Raw genomic sequence first — 16966 nt, 5'->3', positions numbered from 1 at the left:
CATCGTGTCTAAATGTCTTTTCTGCAAGTGGTGAAAACTCACTTCTTGTCCTTGTTCAGAGTAAACAATCCGGTACAAAACGATAATTCACCATATAGAAAGAAAAACAAACAAAGTATGTTCAGAAGTCTTACTGGATCTGCTAATAAGTTAGCTTATAGCTTGTAGCCTGAAGGCATGCTCTGATGTTCAGTGGGATCAGTTAGAGCGGCCTGCGACACTGTGCATTCTGGGAGTTGGAGTATTTCATTCAAATTAGTTTAAAATAGATTCTCTGATTTTCTCGGTCAAGAAGGCACCAAATTAAAAAAGTATTTCACATTTCTACTACATATATGACCCAATGTCACTACAGATTCATGTTTCAATGGGTGAAGTATGCTTTAATTCATCTCTCATTTAATTTCCTCATTCTGCCCTCTGTCCATCTATTCCCCTTTCTACCCTCGTTTGCAGGATGAATGGCTATTGTGCCAAAGGAATTGGCTATACCTAGAAAGCATCTTCTTGGCCCCAGACATTAAGAGGCAACTGCCCGCTGAGTCTCAGATGTTTCATAAGGTGGACAAGTCCTGGAAAGAGATCATGGCAAAGGTTAATAAGATGCCCAATGCACTTAAAGCAGCCACACAACCAGGTAAGTAGCTCCATAGAATTTTGTGAAGCACATAGGCGAGGAAGTATACAAAACATTTAAACATATTGTTTTACCCTTCGCAGAGCTATTGGAAACATTTCAGCACAACAATGCTCTTTTGGATGAGATACAGAAATGCCTAGAGGAATACCTTGAGTCAAAAAGGGTCATCTTCCCCAGGTATACACATGCTTGGTTTGTTACATTTTAGAACAACATCATAATGTACTTTGTTTTTTGTCATCGTGATTTCTCTGCTTTATCACTATTTTTGACTATTGGTTAGTCAAAGTACCTAGTGTAAAATTACAGTTAAGATAATATGATATTTTCTATGTGTCTCTTTTTTTTCAATTAAACACACTGATATTTTCTCTTCTAGGTTCTACTTCTTGTCTAATGATGAGCTGCTAAAAATTTTGGCCCAGACCAGAAACCCCCAGGCTGTGCAGCCTCACCTCAGGAAGTGTTTTGATGCCATTACACGGCTTGAGTTTGCTCTGATGCCTAAAGAGGCTTCTGGTACTAAAGAGACGTTGCCGGAAGCCGGTGAAGAGCAGACAGTCTTTAGTAAAGACATCCTAAACATGATTTCCCCTGAGGGGGAGAAGGTCAGGTTTGCATGACTATTGGCTATTACATTCCTTTATGTGTTTTAACCTTTCAGTTTTATCTTGTTCTCTCTTCTGCTCTTCATTTATACTTTATTTGCTAAAGCAGTTTACCTTGATAGGCTTCTTGAATCACACCACTGTTCTCTCTTTTTTTTACAAACACAATCCAATTGGACAACTGATGAAACTGAATGAGCCTACTGGCTGTATTAGATGCATTGTGTGGCTGCTAATTCTTTACTGATATTTACCTAGTATAGGATCCATAGTTCCCAAGTAGAATAATCAGGACATTTTGTAAGATACAAAACAGCAAAATTGTATTTGGTTTCTCTAATTCTGCATCTAAGATGATAAACAATGTTTAAGAGAATTGGATTCTTTGTTTGTATTTCTCAATCACTCACTGCATCACAAATTGGCCTTGCTAATAATGACCACAGGTTTTTGTTTACTTTTACATTTTTTAGTCACACATGGAGAATATGCAGAAAACAATCATAACACGAACTTAAGTAGGCTTTAATATGTCATTCTGTGTGTAAGTGCAGGTTGGTTTGACCAAAGGCCTGAAGGCCACGGGCAATGTAGAAGACTGGCTTTGCAAGGTGGAGGAGGAAATGTACTCCTCTCTGCGGCGCCTCAGCAAGGCTGCCATTGCAGACTACCAGGTGAAGTCCAGAGAGGAATGGGTAGTGGCTGGGCATCCATCACAGGTATAAACATAGAGACACACAAATCATGTTACTTTATATAACGTATATTAAAGGGCAGGGTTGGATTTTCTCCAGATGCTTGTTTTAAGATTGTGGTTGAAATTGTCTTAATGTACTGACAAATGAATAATTCATCTGCTCTGAATAAGAATCTAAAAAAATCTGTCAACTGCAGTTGTAAATATGCAAAAACTTTGACCGCACTCGGTGCACGTTTTATAAACCAGTCAAGCCTCTCTTCTTCCCACCCGCTCTCCACCCGATGCATGCACAAGCCCACACTCAAAGCATTAGCTGAAATCTGCTTCTCGACCAATGGCGCTTGTGCATGTAAGTGAGGGGCGGAGCTTTTGAGGGAGAACAGATGGAAGGGTGGGTGAAGATGGCGAGAATGCTACTTTCAAAATCATGGGGGCCCCGGTGGCACTGCGCGCGTCTCCATGTATCGAGGCAACGGTCCTCATACGGACGACCAGGGTTTGCGTCCGGTCCGTGGCAACCTTACCGCATATCTCACCCCATTCTCTCTCTCCCATTCTGATCTGTCCTCTGTCCTATACAATAAAAAAAATATATATATATACTTTCAAAATCATGCTAGTTTTTGAAAATTACCAACCCTGCCTTTAAGAACTAAGTAACAGGCTTGTGTACTATTGTTTGATAATATTTCACACTAATTAGATAAAAGTATTTACTAGTAGTATTTTACTGGAATATGTTCTTTCATTTGTCTTTGTTTTCAACAGGTGGTGCTTACCATCTCCCAGATGATGTGGTGCAAGGATATGGATTCCTGCCTGGAGGGAGACCATGACCACTTTGCTGCCCTGCAGAAATTTGAACTTGCTAACTTTGAAGTAAACACTATATTTCTGTCCTCTATAAGTTAACCGCTTGCCTTTTTCTTCATTGACTTGTGAGAAAAGCAGACAGTTAACTTTTGTTCCCCCGAGAATTACTGCTTTTCTAGCCTGAACTTTACCACCCATTCTTTGTGTGTGGCTGTGGGTCTGACTACTGTATGCATGTTTTTATATGCATGTGCAATTGTTTGTTTGTATTCAGAGGCTGAATGCCCTGGCAGGACTGGTTCGAGGAGAGCTTCCTGCTTTGCATCGCAGTATCATAACTGCCCTCATCACCATTGACGTCCATGCCAGAGACATTGTCACAGATTTAGTTTTCCAGAAGGTAACTGCAATGTAGGAAACACATATTTACACCAAGGAGCGTCCTTTACTTGAAATTTTAGGCTCATTTATTTACAGGTATCAAAAATACTCGTTTCAACTCAAATTCTTAGAGTAACTTCAGCCTTCTTTTTCAGGTGGACACAAGGTCAAATTTTGAATGGCAGAGACAACTGCGCTACTACTGGGACATGGACCTGGACAGCTGTATAGCCACCATGGCTTTGTCTACTTACATTTATGGCAATGAATACCTGGGTGCCTGTCCTAGACTGGTTATCACACCCCTTACGGTAACCACACAGACATGTATAGAAAAAGCTACTAAATCTCTTTAGGGAATTTATGGTGCACCATGAACTGTGTGTCATGTAAAGGCACAAACTGAAAATGTGGCATATTTTGGGCTGATCCCAATGGCTCAAAGTGTCCCATATCTTTTACCTTTACTGATATGCAGGATCGTTGCTATTTATGTCTGATGGGAGCTCTCCAGTTAGACCTGGGAGGAGCTCCAGCTGGGCCAGCTGGAACAGGAAAAACAGAGACTACCAAGGACCTTGCTAAAGCCCTGGCAATACAGTGTGTGGTCTTCAACTGCTCTGATGGACTTGACTACAAGGTTAGAAAGAATAAGCTGTAATTGTTACTAAACCGAACCTGATAGATCATGTCCTCTTCAATGACACAATTATTCTCAGGCTGTACCACATGTCAGTACCTACTAAAGCCTAGTTTATGCTTCCACGTTGCATCGACGGCGTAGACCCGACGCCGTGGTTGAGCATTCGTAGGTCTACATCGAGGGAACACTGCGTTGCTCTGCAATTCACCGCCAAGCTGCTAGGGGAGTGTGGCTGTGTCTTTGTGTGGTTCTTCAACCTCTTTATACATCTGGCGACCTCCCGCCCCTTGTTTTTTGATACTTCCCCCGAGGAATTATTCGCCATTTGGCAGTCATTATAGTGTTTTGATGATGAGTTGTGAAGATGGTTGTATTTTTTGACCTCTTCGATTAGTCATGTTGTTGTGTTGTGACCGGAAACCAACTGCCAGAAATGACGTTCGAAGCGGATCAAGCTCAGTCCTTGCAGTTTGCGTCGACACGACACGTAGCCAGGATTTTTTGGAGGTGCGCGTCGCCGTCGATGTGATGCAGAAACATAAACTAACCTTTAGATGGCAGGATTGCTGAACTGTACAATGTGCCAGTACACAAAGGACAGTGCTGAACAGTTAAAAATACTGTTAAGAAATATAAACACCAGTCAACTTCTAACTGACTCCAGATGTAATCCATTCCTTTCTTTTACAAGCCTACCCTCTCACTAGCTGCCTGAAGAGCATAAATCAAGGACGTCACAGTAGGCAGGGAGTCTGCAGTTATAGCTACACAGTGGCTAAAAGGTCATAATAGTGTCAGGAAAACAAAAGGAGTTAGCAGTTAACGGCTTTTGGATTTGTAATGTTAGTTAATAAAGCAAGAGGACGAAGCACATGGCCTCATACTGTAGGCATCATATTAGACAGACATTGAGTGAGTGATGAATATAATCTGAACCTTCTTCCTTTGTTCAATTTAAGGTTTTTACCTGTTTGACCTGTTTGTTTTGTGAAGAGCTTACATTTCAGCAGATCAGTGATGAAGTAAAAGAAGGCTTCGAACTCTGCACTTAAAGACAATAGATTATGGTTTCGTATATGGACATCAAATCCTGCAAAGGCCGATTAAAACAGCTGGATTTACAAATATAACAGTTTATTATTCAAAAGATATTTAATGATCAGTAAATTAAGTTCTTGTTTTTGTTTCTAAATTAATATTAATGGCTACAGTATATTTCAATGTCCACTGTGTCTTTAGTAAATACAGGAAGCTCTTCCAAACCCAAAGGCTCATGCCTCAGAATGTTTTGATATTCAGTCCGACTGTGGACCAGTGGAACATTTCTCGAAATAGACAAACTAATCTACCAGTCCAAAGGATCTGAATGAAATCAAAAGAATGCCTCGTTAGCATTCTCCAAAGAGAAGAGAACAATAAGTAATAATTTAATGTTTAGACAGTGTTATGTGGTACTGGATTTCAGTTTGTATTAGGAGTAGCTGGTCCAATCTTAATCTAATTTTAACTTCCGATAGATAAATGACTGTCAGCAGAGAACAATGAGTTCTCCATCCTATTGATCTTAAAAGTAGTATTTGCAATTTTTGTGAGGTTTGAAAATCTGTTGGCTGTTCTCACTACATAGTCTCCTCAGTATATATATCTCTCTTCTAAAACTAAGGCGGGTTACAGTAAAAGTTTCAGATTCTCAATACGCCCACTTTGTTAAACACTGCTGAGACCCCAGAACCTGTTTATGTTTTTATAACTATGTTCAGGTTTTGACTTTATAATTGAGTATTTATGTTATTTATTTCATCAGAATTAACTGTTCTTTCTAGATGATGGGGCGCTTCTTCAGTGGGCTCGCTCAGTCAGGTGCTTGGTGTTGTTTTGATGAATTTAACAGAATCGACATTGAAGTGCTGTCCGTCATCGCTCAGCAGCTCATAACCATAAGAAACGCCAAAGCTGCTAAGGTACACACACACACACACACACACACACACACACACACGCACACACACACGCACACATGAACACTCCTGTTCAATAAAGACATGTCACGGTATATTTTTATACAATGTTAGCAGGAAACGTAAAAGTCAAATAAGACAGGTGTTACCATTACACCAGTATGACAACATCAATCTGCTCTCAAGAACTTTCTCTGTGCATTAAAAGTTTGCTCATATCTACAAAAATGTATATGTATTTTTTAAATCTTTTCAAGACCTTTTTTTTTCTCCGTGAGCTTTGACTCGGTTGAACATTTAAATTAAACACATCTTCCTTTTAGCTTATGTGTGTCTCTCTGCACTTGCTATGTGAGTATGACAAACAACAAACGGGGAGTTTGGGCATATACATCTACTTATCTTCAGTTTTTGGACATGGTTCAGTGTAACAAAGTTTAAAGCAGCATTTGATATAACCATACCCACAATAATATATAAATGTACATATACATACTGTATGTCAAAAAGGATCAGTAGAAATTACATTTATATATTTTACACCATACTGATATATTTTCCATCGATTCCGGATCACATGCAGACCGATCCATGGAGGTTGATCCAAAAGGAACATGGATCAACTGTGATTCGTTTCACCAACGCAGCAGTCTCTTTCTGGCACATGCATTAATTTAATTGTAGTGTAGGTGTGAAGTCTTAGGTCTTAGCATATGTGTATAATATTTATTGTGATTTGATGTGAATTTATACATTTCACTGTATTGTATGTGCTGCATTCTATGTCTGCAGATGGAAATTAGCACACTGCTATAATCTGGTACAAATCATCTTCTCTCTGTGAGATTAATCTTATTTGGTCCCTGATAACTAAACTAATAAACGACCAAACAAACATATACCGGTAGTTGAATTGCAGCTAGTAATCTACTGCAGCATACCGGTAACTAATTTAAAGCATTACCATATTTTCTATGATGTACAGATAGGGCTGTCAGTTTAGGAGGCATTACAAAAGGGCCACTGCCAAAGATATATTAAACTAGTTAACCGCAGTGAATAAAGGTAAAAAATGAATGTATCATTTTTTTAAATTGTGATTACCGGTAATCACATGCATTTATTTCCCCGTTAGGTACACAGTGGATAAGCCTCAGCAGTGTCTCCCAGTAATCACAGTGATGAAAAAAATACAACAACTCTGCTGCATCTTTCTCATTTGACTTAAGAAAGAAAAACTCCTGCACAGCTCAGTTGATTAAGGAACAAGAAATAACTTATGACATCATCTATTTAATCTATCTAATTTTTTTTAATGTAGTTATTGATCTGAGTTTCTTTTTCCATGATTAATTTTCATATATTTTAGTAACTTTTAATTTACCAAATTAAAAGTTAATTTGCTTTTTTTTTTTTCTTTTTTTTTTACATACCACTAATGAACAAGCTCATCTTAGTCTAAGTGTGTGCTCTGCAGATGACAAGGTTTCGATTTGAGGGCCAGGAGATCAAGTTGGTGATGACCTGTGCTGCGTTCATTACCATGAACCCTGGCTATGCTGGAAGAACAGAGCTACCTGACAACCTCAAAGCTCTCTTTAGACCTGTAGCCATGATGGTGCCAAACTATGCACTCATTGCCGAGGTAACAGGCTCTTTGTGCATGTATTTTTGTGATTTTCTTTTCTACACAATAGGGTGTAATCCTTTGTTCCTTCTCTCTCCTCAGGTGATTTTGTACTCAGAAGGGTTTGAGTCCAGTAGAACTCTAGCAAGGAAAATGACCCAGATGTATAAGCTTTGCTCTGAGCAGCTGTCCCAACAGGACCACTATGACTTTGGAATGAGAGCTGTCAAGTCTGTCCTAGTCATGGCAGGGTCAGAGAACTCTCGTACATCTACTGACACGCATGCATTTAGTGTAAACGTCCAATATGTGAGATATTTACTGAGATCAATCATAACATTTCTTTACCACTATCATCACATTAAGGAAACATGCTATGTTGTGATGGCTTCTCCATCAAAAATGCATCAGCCAGTATATCCTCCTCATGAGTTATTTATCTAGTTACTTTTTTACCAGAACACTGCCACTTGGCCGTTTTAAGTGGTGAGGGGTTTGCAGCAAATTGGTTCAGATATAACTGGTTCTTCCTGACCCAAATAGCCTCCACGTTTTTTTCTCCACGAAACCTGGTTAAAACTGGGATAAATATTAAATATGCTTTTGAAAAATGGAGAGAGGTTAGAAAGCAGAAAGGTTTCTAAACCAAAGCAGAGCTATTTAAACACAGAAATTTGCACGTCTGTGACATGGCAATCTTGAGCTCTCGGGTCGAGGGCGTGTAACTATTTCCAATGTTTTGAATTTGGACTGCAGAATCTATTTTAATCTCTGCATGTCTGACTTACATATTGGTCCTTTTAAAGTAGCCAGGTGAACCATTGTGACTGACACACACTCACACTACACAAATACATGTCCATGCCTATAGTTCATATCCAATTTGTGCTGCAAACATGAATAGGAAAGGCTTTGATTAATTGGAAAATTTGATTTATATACAGTATATTTAAATTTAGCACACACTTCTCATTGTAACAAATGGAATAGTAGACAAGTGATTAAATAGACAAGGCGGGTAAACTGTTGAAAAACACCAAATCTTCCTGTGATCATGACTGACAATTTGAATGAAGAAGTACTTCTTCATTCAAACCTCAGAATTCCATTTGTTTGAAATGCTTAATTTATACAGTACAATACATATTTATTATATAAATATAGAATAATTGTTATAATATAGAATATAATATATGTATTATATATAATAGATATTATATCTTAAATGAGTTTAAAGTTGTAATGAAAGTCATATTTATCTTATGGTTATTAGGTGAATCTCAGGTAACTATTGAATTTGGCAAGTGATATTTTGGCTTCCTTTGCCGAGATGTTACTCTTCTGAGTAAGATATTGTTCTTCTGTTATCTCAGGTCTTTGAAGAGAGAAAACCCCCATCTTGATGAGACCGTTGTTCTTATCAGGGCATTAAGGGATTCAAACCTGCCAAAGTTCCTTGTTAATGACGCTGTGCTCTTTAGGTAAGTTAGATTAGAAAGTGCATCCTTAATTCTGGTGATACAAATGCAAACCAAATGTGAACTATATATATGTATGAACCCCTCTAGTGGAATACTATCAGACCTCTTTCCCGGTGTGTCTATCCCTGAACATGATTATGGTATACTACATTCAACCATCCTGGAGTCTCTGGTTAAGCGTAACCTGCAGCCACTGCCTTGCATGATCAAAAAGGTACAAGGGGGAAAGAGTATTTTATTAAGTATAAAAATATGTACATTTTAAGATATATATATTTTTTTTTTCCTCCATTAAACCTCCCAATGAATGTATTTGTCAATTTCTCTGTCATTTTAATTTTGCCAGTCCTTTCCTTGTTCTCTTTCTACGACTACACAACCAGGTGATACAATTTTATGAGACCATGATAGTGCGTCATGGTGTAATGTTGGTGGGACCAACTGGTGGAGGTAAGACCACTGTCTACACCATCTTGGCTGACACTCTGGAAATACTCTACCGTGAAGGATACAGTGATAGCAATCCCTTCTATCAGCCTGTCAAGACGTATGTCCTCAACCCAAAATCTGTTACCATGGGAGAGCTCTATGGAGAGGTATTGCGGTCAGGGAAAACATGTTACATAACTGCCTCTTCCCTTTCCTCTATATTTTAAACTCATGTTTCATCTCAACACATCAGGTTAATACATTAACACTGGAGTGGCGGGATGGTCTGATCGCAATAAGTGTCCGTGATGCATGCAACGACACCAGCAACGACCACAAGTGGGTGATCTGCGACGGGCCAGTTGACGCCTTGTGGATTGAGAACATGAACACCGTGCTGGATGACAACAAGATGCTCTGTCTGGCAAACAGCGAGCGCATCAAACTTACTCCATCCATACATATGGTGTTTGAGGTGAAAGCTTAAAGGAGCACTATGCAAGATATCTGCTAAATCAAATCATTACATCATCTGACTATATCGTCTGACATACCATGTTGAAGTGCTGAATTCAGTGCAGCAGCCAGTATGTTTTCCCTCTAAGTTTCGATTCCAGTCCAGAATGCTCTGTACTTGTTTTGACCAGAGAAGGTAGGCTTTTTTAGGGCATCCCCACATAGCGGTTTTGGATGCCCCTCAGTTCGGTTTGACAGGCAAGTAGCAAACTGAACTAGGATAGAAAATTATGCTTTTGAAAAATGGAGAGCTAGCTAAACATATGCACAGGGAGGAGGGGGTATTGAGAGACAATTCTCTCAAATGATTTGCATCCATTTTAAACTAAAAGCGATCAAGTTACATATTGTTTTTTCATTAAAGTGCAAGTGGAATTTTACATGTCACTGTCCAAATTCAATTTAACGGTGCTGAGCATTCGTCAAGGTCTTCAACTTGATATCCTATTCTCTACTTTAATGAATACTTTCACAGTTTTTAAGCATCGTGTGCTCTCATACCATCATATAATCCTGTGTTTTTCAGGTCCAGGATTTAGCTGTTGCATCTCCAGCCACAGTCAGTCGCTGTGGGATGGTTTATATTGATCCAGATGAGCTCAAGTGGATGCCATTCGTCCAGACATGGTTCAGTGGTCTTGGATCAAAGGTCTTAATCTCTGTTGTTCCCAGATTTTAAGTGTCATGTTTAAAATAACAGAGAGGCTATAAGCATTTCCATTATTTTAAAATGTGCCCTCTGAAGCATGTTTGCTAAACTGGTTCTCTTCTGTAATACATGCAGTACAGCATATATCTCCACAAATCTTTCTCTCCCTTTAAATTGGTAAGTAAGGAGCAGTAGGCACCATTTCAACATCACGTGCTCGGACCTATCTTTTATATGTAATTAGCATCTAATATAAGAATAAGGAAACATAAGCCCTACATATAATTTTATATCTTTATGAAAGCATATTAAAGTTTATAGCCTGCATCATCAGACCCGAGTTATTACAAGTTACTGAGAACTGCAGTGAGAATGGCTTTTATGTTGTTAGATATTGATTTATATAATCTATAAATTCAAAAATAGTTTTCTTTATGGAAAAAAAAATCAGATTTTATACCTTTTATTTTCTTCATTTATTTTCCTTGTTTGAGTTTTGGATTCAGTTTATCTGTTTTATGACACTTACAAAACTGAGTTGTGGGATTTACTCTTAGCAACATTGACTGAAACAGTCGGTCAGTGTAACTCTATGGGGCAAGGTAAGCCTTCTGTTTTTAACGCTAAATAGCTTAAAGGGATACTTCACCCATTTGCATGAAGCTTTGTATCATTAGAAACATGGTAGTAGTGTTGAATGGTCGTGAATCCAGCACTCATTTTGCCCTGAGACGAGAAAAATATGTTTTTCTTTGCTTGGAAGTTTTCTTCATGTGATGCAATATGACGCTTTTTGCATCACATGAAGAAAACTTTCAAGCAAAGAAAAACATATTTTACTCGTCTCAGGGCAAAATGAGGGCTGGATTCACGACCATTCAACACTACTACCATGTTTCTAATCATAAACAGCTTCACGTAAATGGGTGAAGTATCCCTTTAATTTATCTATTTATCTAGTCTAAATTTTCCCCATATACATGGGCTTTATGCTAAGCAAAGCTGGCTGCAGCAGACATATGCTAGAGTTGTGCCAATTAACTTTGCTCTTAGCATGAAAATGATTAATCCTCGGTTTTTCCAGTGTGAAAATATGCCAGTCTCTCACTCTTGGCCTGGTGTGAGGTAAACATAGTCCAGGGCCTGCTTTAAACTAAAGGACACCCTGAACATTTGAACAGACTTATTAACTCTGTCTGTCACGGTCTCAGTAACGTAAAGGAAAAGTAACTACATTGTGTTTTTGGTTATACAACTGAATTTCTTTTCTCCCTCTTCTGCCTGAACCCTTTCACTATGACTGTCCCTGTCCCTACTCTCAAGCTCCCAGATGCAGTTCGAAAATACCTACTGGAGCTGTTTGAGCAGTATGTGGAGAAGGGTCTTCAGTTTGTCCTAAAGCATTGTACCCAGGCGATTCGCCAGGTGGACATCAGTAAAGTCACCACCCTGTGCTCCCTGCTAGAGGCACTGCTGCTGGGAAAAGCAGGGCCAGATCTCAACATGGTACATTAAACAGAAGATCTGAATGTTACTTGAGTATCAGGACATTTTGACAAAGAAGCTCCAATGTTTAAGCCACAGAAGACATCAATACCATATGGATGATAAGACCCTACGACATAAACTGACAATAGCATTGTTTGGGTTAGTGTATACTAATCATTTCTGTCTGTGTGTTGGTTTTAGGATCCCAAACAACTCAATAATGTATTATGCCAGACTTTCATATTTTGCTACCTGTGGGCAATAGGCGGCAACCTGACCTGTTGTCACTGGGATACTTTTGACACCTTTGTCAGGGAGCAGTTTGAAGATAACAAAAATGCCAAGGTATGTACACCTGTATACACACACACACACACACACACACACACACCCACACTAATACCTCATGGGGAAAATTGAATAACCTAAAAGTTTTTGCATTATGCTGACATTTGTATACTGCTGGTGTTTTTGACAACTTTGTCGTCAGACTGTGCTTTGCCTCGAGGTTTGTTTAATGCCTAATTTCTAATAGGCTTAGAAAAATACATTTCTGTTATTAAAATAAAATATATTTGACAAAGCCTGAAAATGACCTCATATATAGTAGTAATATAATCTAAGTACAAATGTGAATTACTGGACGACATTTATTCTGAAAAATTGTTATAATATATACTACTTTTTTAAAAACTTCTCGAGATGACATTGGTTATTTGTTAAATTTATTGTTATTTAATTTACTTTATTAATCACAGAGGGGGAAATTCTGGTTCACACTCTGTTATTTTAGAGACATGTATAACAGTACAAAAAGCCTCTTTCATTAGTGCGTGCATGGTTGTGAAATCGTAGGTGTGATTTGTAGTGTTGTACGTGTTTGCTAAATTATTATTTACTGCGTGTTTTTAGTTTATTAGTTTATACTCTTCTAAGCGGCATTGGCTACTTTCGTTTTTGGAACTTTTTTTCGCTGTTACTTTCAACACTCTTTGTAACGGAGAGCAACGCACAGCAAAGTGAGGGCATTGTTTACACACGGGATCCGCTGATGGCGCTCTCCAGGGTGCTACTGCCCGGAGCAAGGTCTGAAATCCTGACACCATAGTATATCCTCTTGATTCAAAGGCAGCGTTTGACCACAAGGACTGTTAGGAGGGGTCACAGGATGGTAAGGTGGTACTGCAGGACTGCTTTGACTCCACAGACTGGGATGTACTCTGTGAGCCACATAGTGAGGACATCAACAGCATGACTGACTGCATCACAGAATACATCAAATTCTGTGAAAACACTGCTTTACCAGCCCGGACTGTACACGCTGTTTTCCAAATAACAAACCCTGGAAGTGAACTGCTCCATGTCCCGCCTGACTCTAACAACTGGCCAGGTAAAGAGACAGCTGGAGAAACGCAACACGAGCAAGGCTCCAGGCCCTGATGGCATCAGCCAAGGGGTTCTTAAGACCTGCGCCTCTTCAACCTGAGTCTGAGTCAGTAGAGGATACTGGTGCTATGGAGGACATTTTGCTTTGTCCCGGTCCTGAAGAAGACAACGCCATCTGACCTCAAAGATTATCGACCAGTTGCTCTTACATCTCGTGACGAAGGTGCTTGAGAGGCTTTTCTTGACCAACCTCAGGCCACAGGTGAAACTGTCCCTTGACCCTCTACAATTTGCCTACCAGCCAGACTTGGGAGTCGAGATCATCTACCTGCTGCAGCGTGCTCACTCACATCTGGAGGGAAACGGCTGCACTCTGAGAATCATCTTCTTTGATTTCTCCAGTGCATTCAACACCATCCAGCCACAACTGCTGGAGGAGAAGCTGCAGGCGATGGTGGCGAACTTGCCCTTTGCCTCCTGGATTACCAACTACATGACAGACAGACCACAGTTTGTCTGACTGGGCTGTGTTCAGTCTGGAATGGTAGAGAGCAGTACAGGAGCGCCACAGTGGACTGTGTTGTCTCCTTTGCTTATTATCTTGTACACCTCTCACTTCCAGTACAACTCCAGGTCATGCCATTTGTAGAAATGTTCTGATGATTCTGCAGTGGTGGGGTGTATAAGTGATGGGAAAGAGGAAGAGTACAGGGTGCTGGTGGATGTCTTTGTGGAGTGGGATCACCTGATTCTGAACGTGGACAAGACCAAAGAGATGGTGATCGACTTCAGAAGGAAGAGGACAGAACCACAACCTCTGTGTATCCTGAGAGAGGATGTGACTGTGGTGGAGGAGTACAAGTACCTGGGCGTCAAGATAGACAACAGGCTGAACTGGAAGGCCAACACTCAGACTGTGTACAAAATGGGATGAGCAGCCTCTTCTTTCTGAGGAAGCTGAGATACTTTAACGTGTGCAGCAAGATGTTGGAGATCTTCTATCAGTCTGTTGTAGCCAGTGTGGAGCAGCGCTGGAGCTGGCAACATTAAGAGACTGGACAAGCTCATTAAGAAGGCCTGCTCTGTGACGGGCTACAAGCTGGACTCTTTGTAGTGGTGGCAGAGAGGAGGAATCTGAACAAACTGATATCCATTATGTATAATCCTGATCACCCTCTGCACCACCTACTGGACAGTCAGCGGAGCATCTTCTCCAATAGGCTGGTCCAACTCCGCTGCCAGAAGGACAGATACAGGAAATCTTTCCTACCGAAAGCCATAACACTGTACAACAGCTCACCTCTTGCAAGCAGAGAAATGTTATCATGATCATATATCCATCCATCCATCCATCCATCCTTCCTTCCTTCCTTCCTTCCTACAAAGTGCTTTGAGTAGTGAGAGGACTAAAAATGTGCTATACAAGTTCAAGCCATTTGCATGAATCCTAGAAGCTATGTTAGCAAATCAAACATCAATCATTTATGTAAATTATTGAAACTATGTTTTTTGAATTTTTTTCATGCATCTATTTGGATTAATTGTTTTCATTCATATGTGTGCTGTCTAGCTGCCTAAGAGTGGTACCTTGTGGGGTGTGTACCTGAACTTTGAACACAAGCAGCTAGAGTCATGGGAGACGGTCATCCCTTCATTTAATTACATCAAGGAGCAGCCCTTTTTTGAGATGCTGGTTCCGACCACAGACACTGTCCGCTACGGCTACCTGATGGAGAAACTGTTATCTGTGCAACGTTCTGTACTCTTTACAGGGGAAACTGGAGTGGGGAAGGTGAGAGTCTTTGATTTCAAACTTTTCCAACACATATGTAGTACTTATAACATTGTGTCTTTTACCATTTTTATGAGACCAAAAATGTAGCAAGTAAAACCCAGGTGGTAGACTGTTCTGAATTTTATTTGCCCACTTATGTACTCAAGAATAAAAAAAAGCGCTGAATAGACAAAGACCAATCTCTGGGTCAAATTTGGAGAAATGATGAAATTAATCTTACGAATTGACAAAATACACTAAATCTATGATCTCTCAAAGTGTGGATTTATTTTGCTAAACCAAAGGTCCTTTAAGTTTGGTAAGTGGATAAATAAGTGAATATTTTAAAAACAATGATATTTCAATCTACAAAAGTATTTTTGAAATGTTTATGCGCCTGTCCCTTACAGTCTGTATTGGCTCGAGGTCTTCTAAATAATATCCAGGAAAATGCGGGGTACCTTCCAGTCTTCATCAACTTCTCTGCTCAGACCTCCTCTGCTCGAACACAGGAGATGATTGAGTCCAAGCTGGAAAAAAAGAGGAAAAACATAATGGGTAATGTTTGAAAGTGTCATTACAACAGTCATTTATTAATTGCAATAGAGAAAAAAACAGAAAAGATGTGACCAAAAGTCCATTAAATCTCTATTGTTGCACATTTCCATAGCTGGTCTTTACTTTATTCCTTTATCATTCTGAAATGCATACATTATTATCGTTTAATGTTATTTGTCAATCAATTCAACTGTTGACCCATTCTCCTTCTGTTTTTATCCTTTTACTTTTCTTTAGGCGCTCCTGCAAACAAAAAGCTAATCGTCTTTGTTGATGATCTTAATATGCCTAAGCTAGACAGTTATGGATCTCAGCCACCTATAGAACTCCTCCGTCAGTTCCAGGACTTTTCTGGCTTCTATGACAGAAAACACTTCTTCTGGAAAAAGATCCAGGTATAACTGGGTAGCATCTTGGAGCTATGTAAAGCATACTAAAATGGAGATATAGTCTCAGCTTGTTATCTTTGCTGGCACCTATTGTAATCAGCATTCGTAGTTCAAACCTTTTTTCTAGCAGAGATGGTACTATTTTTAGTCTCAAAATCAAATCAAATTCATCTTTAATGTTAAGTTTTTTTTTATATTTTCATCCTAGTTACTCTTTCGGATGAATGACCCACAGCTACAGCTAGGTGATGAGTGATGCTCCTGGGAAAGTTGTTGCTGCACCCAGTTTTTTATGCATTGGTTGGCCTTAGGCTTAAACACCAAAGTGTAGACCTACACTTGACAACAACAACAACAAAAGTGAATGAAAAAAAGAGCAAATCATGTTTATCTATTTCATTGAAATATGATGTTAAAAGTAAGATATCTCTTCTAAATCTGAATTAGTTTATAATCTCATATCAGATCATATAAATATTTCATTTCTCTAACTAAAACCTTGAGGCAACAATTGAGGTAGTAGAGGCAACTTTTCTTTAATATAGCCATTTAATTAAATCAAAACCCCAAACTTAAATATATGAACATGTGTTCTCTCTGAAAGTGGCAGTAAGCAACATAAACATTCCAATGGAATAATGTAAAAAAAGAAGATGATGCTAATTCTCTACATGTTAAGAGAGTTAAGCTTTCTTTGCTGAAAAACACTGATAATAAATGAGTTTATCATTGAAAGTAGAACTCTGGAGCACTTTGACATTTTATACCAAAACCTCTGAAGTGTGTTAAAAAGAAACTGTACTACTATTATTATTATTATTATTATTATTATTATTATTATTATTATTATTATTATTATTATTATTATTATTATTATTATTATTATTATTATTATTATTATTATTATTGGGGGCGGCAGTAGCTCA

General features: G+C 39.0%; 1 protein-coding gene across 1 annotated transcript in view; it reads left to right on the top strand.

Annotated features, from left to right (window-relative positions):
* dnah6 (dynein, axonemal, heavy chain 6) overlaps nucleotides 1-16966 on the top strand; it is a 58611-nt gene that overhangs the window by 8353 nt on the left and 33292 nt on the right. The window contains exons 24-44 of the mRNA XM_079336848.1: nucleotides 457-637; nucleotides 721-817; nucleotides 1020-1248; nucleotides 1803-1967; nucleotides 2717-2827; nucleotides 3036-3161; nucleotides 3298-3453; nucleotides 3621-3782; nucleotides 5609-5746; nucleotides 7221-7388; nucleotides 7473-7621; nucleotides 8744-8851; nucleotides 8939-9065; nucleotides 9235-9447; nucleotides 9534-9755; nucleotides 10323-10445; nucleotides 11769-11951; nucleotides 12135-12278; nucleotides 14890-15111; nucleotides 15504-15651; nucleotides 15889-16046. Of these exons, the coding sequence (XP_079192974.1) occupies nucleotides 457-637; nucleotides 721-817; nucleotides 1020-1248; nucleotides 1803-1967; nucleotides 2717-2827; nucleotides 3036-3161; nucleotides 3298-3453; nucleotides 3621-3782; nucleotides 5609-5746; nucleotides 7221-7388; nucleotides 7473-7621; nucleotides 8744-8851; nucleotides 8939-9065; nucleotides 9235-9447; nucleotides 9534-9755; nucleotides 10323-10445; nucleotides 11769-11951; nucleotides 12135-12278; nucleotides 14890-15111; nucleotides 15504-15651; nucleotides 15889-16046 (3330 nt within the window). The remainder of the gene's footprint in view (nucleotides 1-456; nucleotides 638-720; nucleotides 818-1019; nucleotides 1249-1802; nucleotides 1968-2716; nucleotides 2828-3035; nucleotides 3162-3297; nucleotides 3454-3620; nucleotides 3783-5608; nucleotides 5747-7220; nucleotides 7389-7472; nucleotides 7622-8743; nucleotides 8852-8938; nucleotides 9066-9234; nucleotides 9448-9533; nucleotides 9756-10322; nucleotides 10446-11768; nucleotides 11952-12134; nucleotides 12279-14889; nucleotides 15112-15503; nucleotides 15652-15888; nucleotides 16047-16966) is intronic.

Source organism: Symphodus melops (genome assembly GCF_947650265.1).
Source record: "Symphodus melops genome assembly, chromosome: 2".
In the NCBI taxonomy this organism is placed as follows: domain Eukaryota; kingdom Metazoa; phylum Chordata; class Actinopteri; order Labriformes; family Labridae; genus Symphodus; species Symphodus melops.
This window is presented reverse-complemented; position numbering and strand designations above follow the sequence as displayed.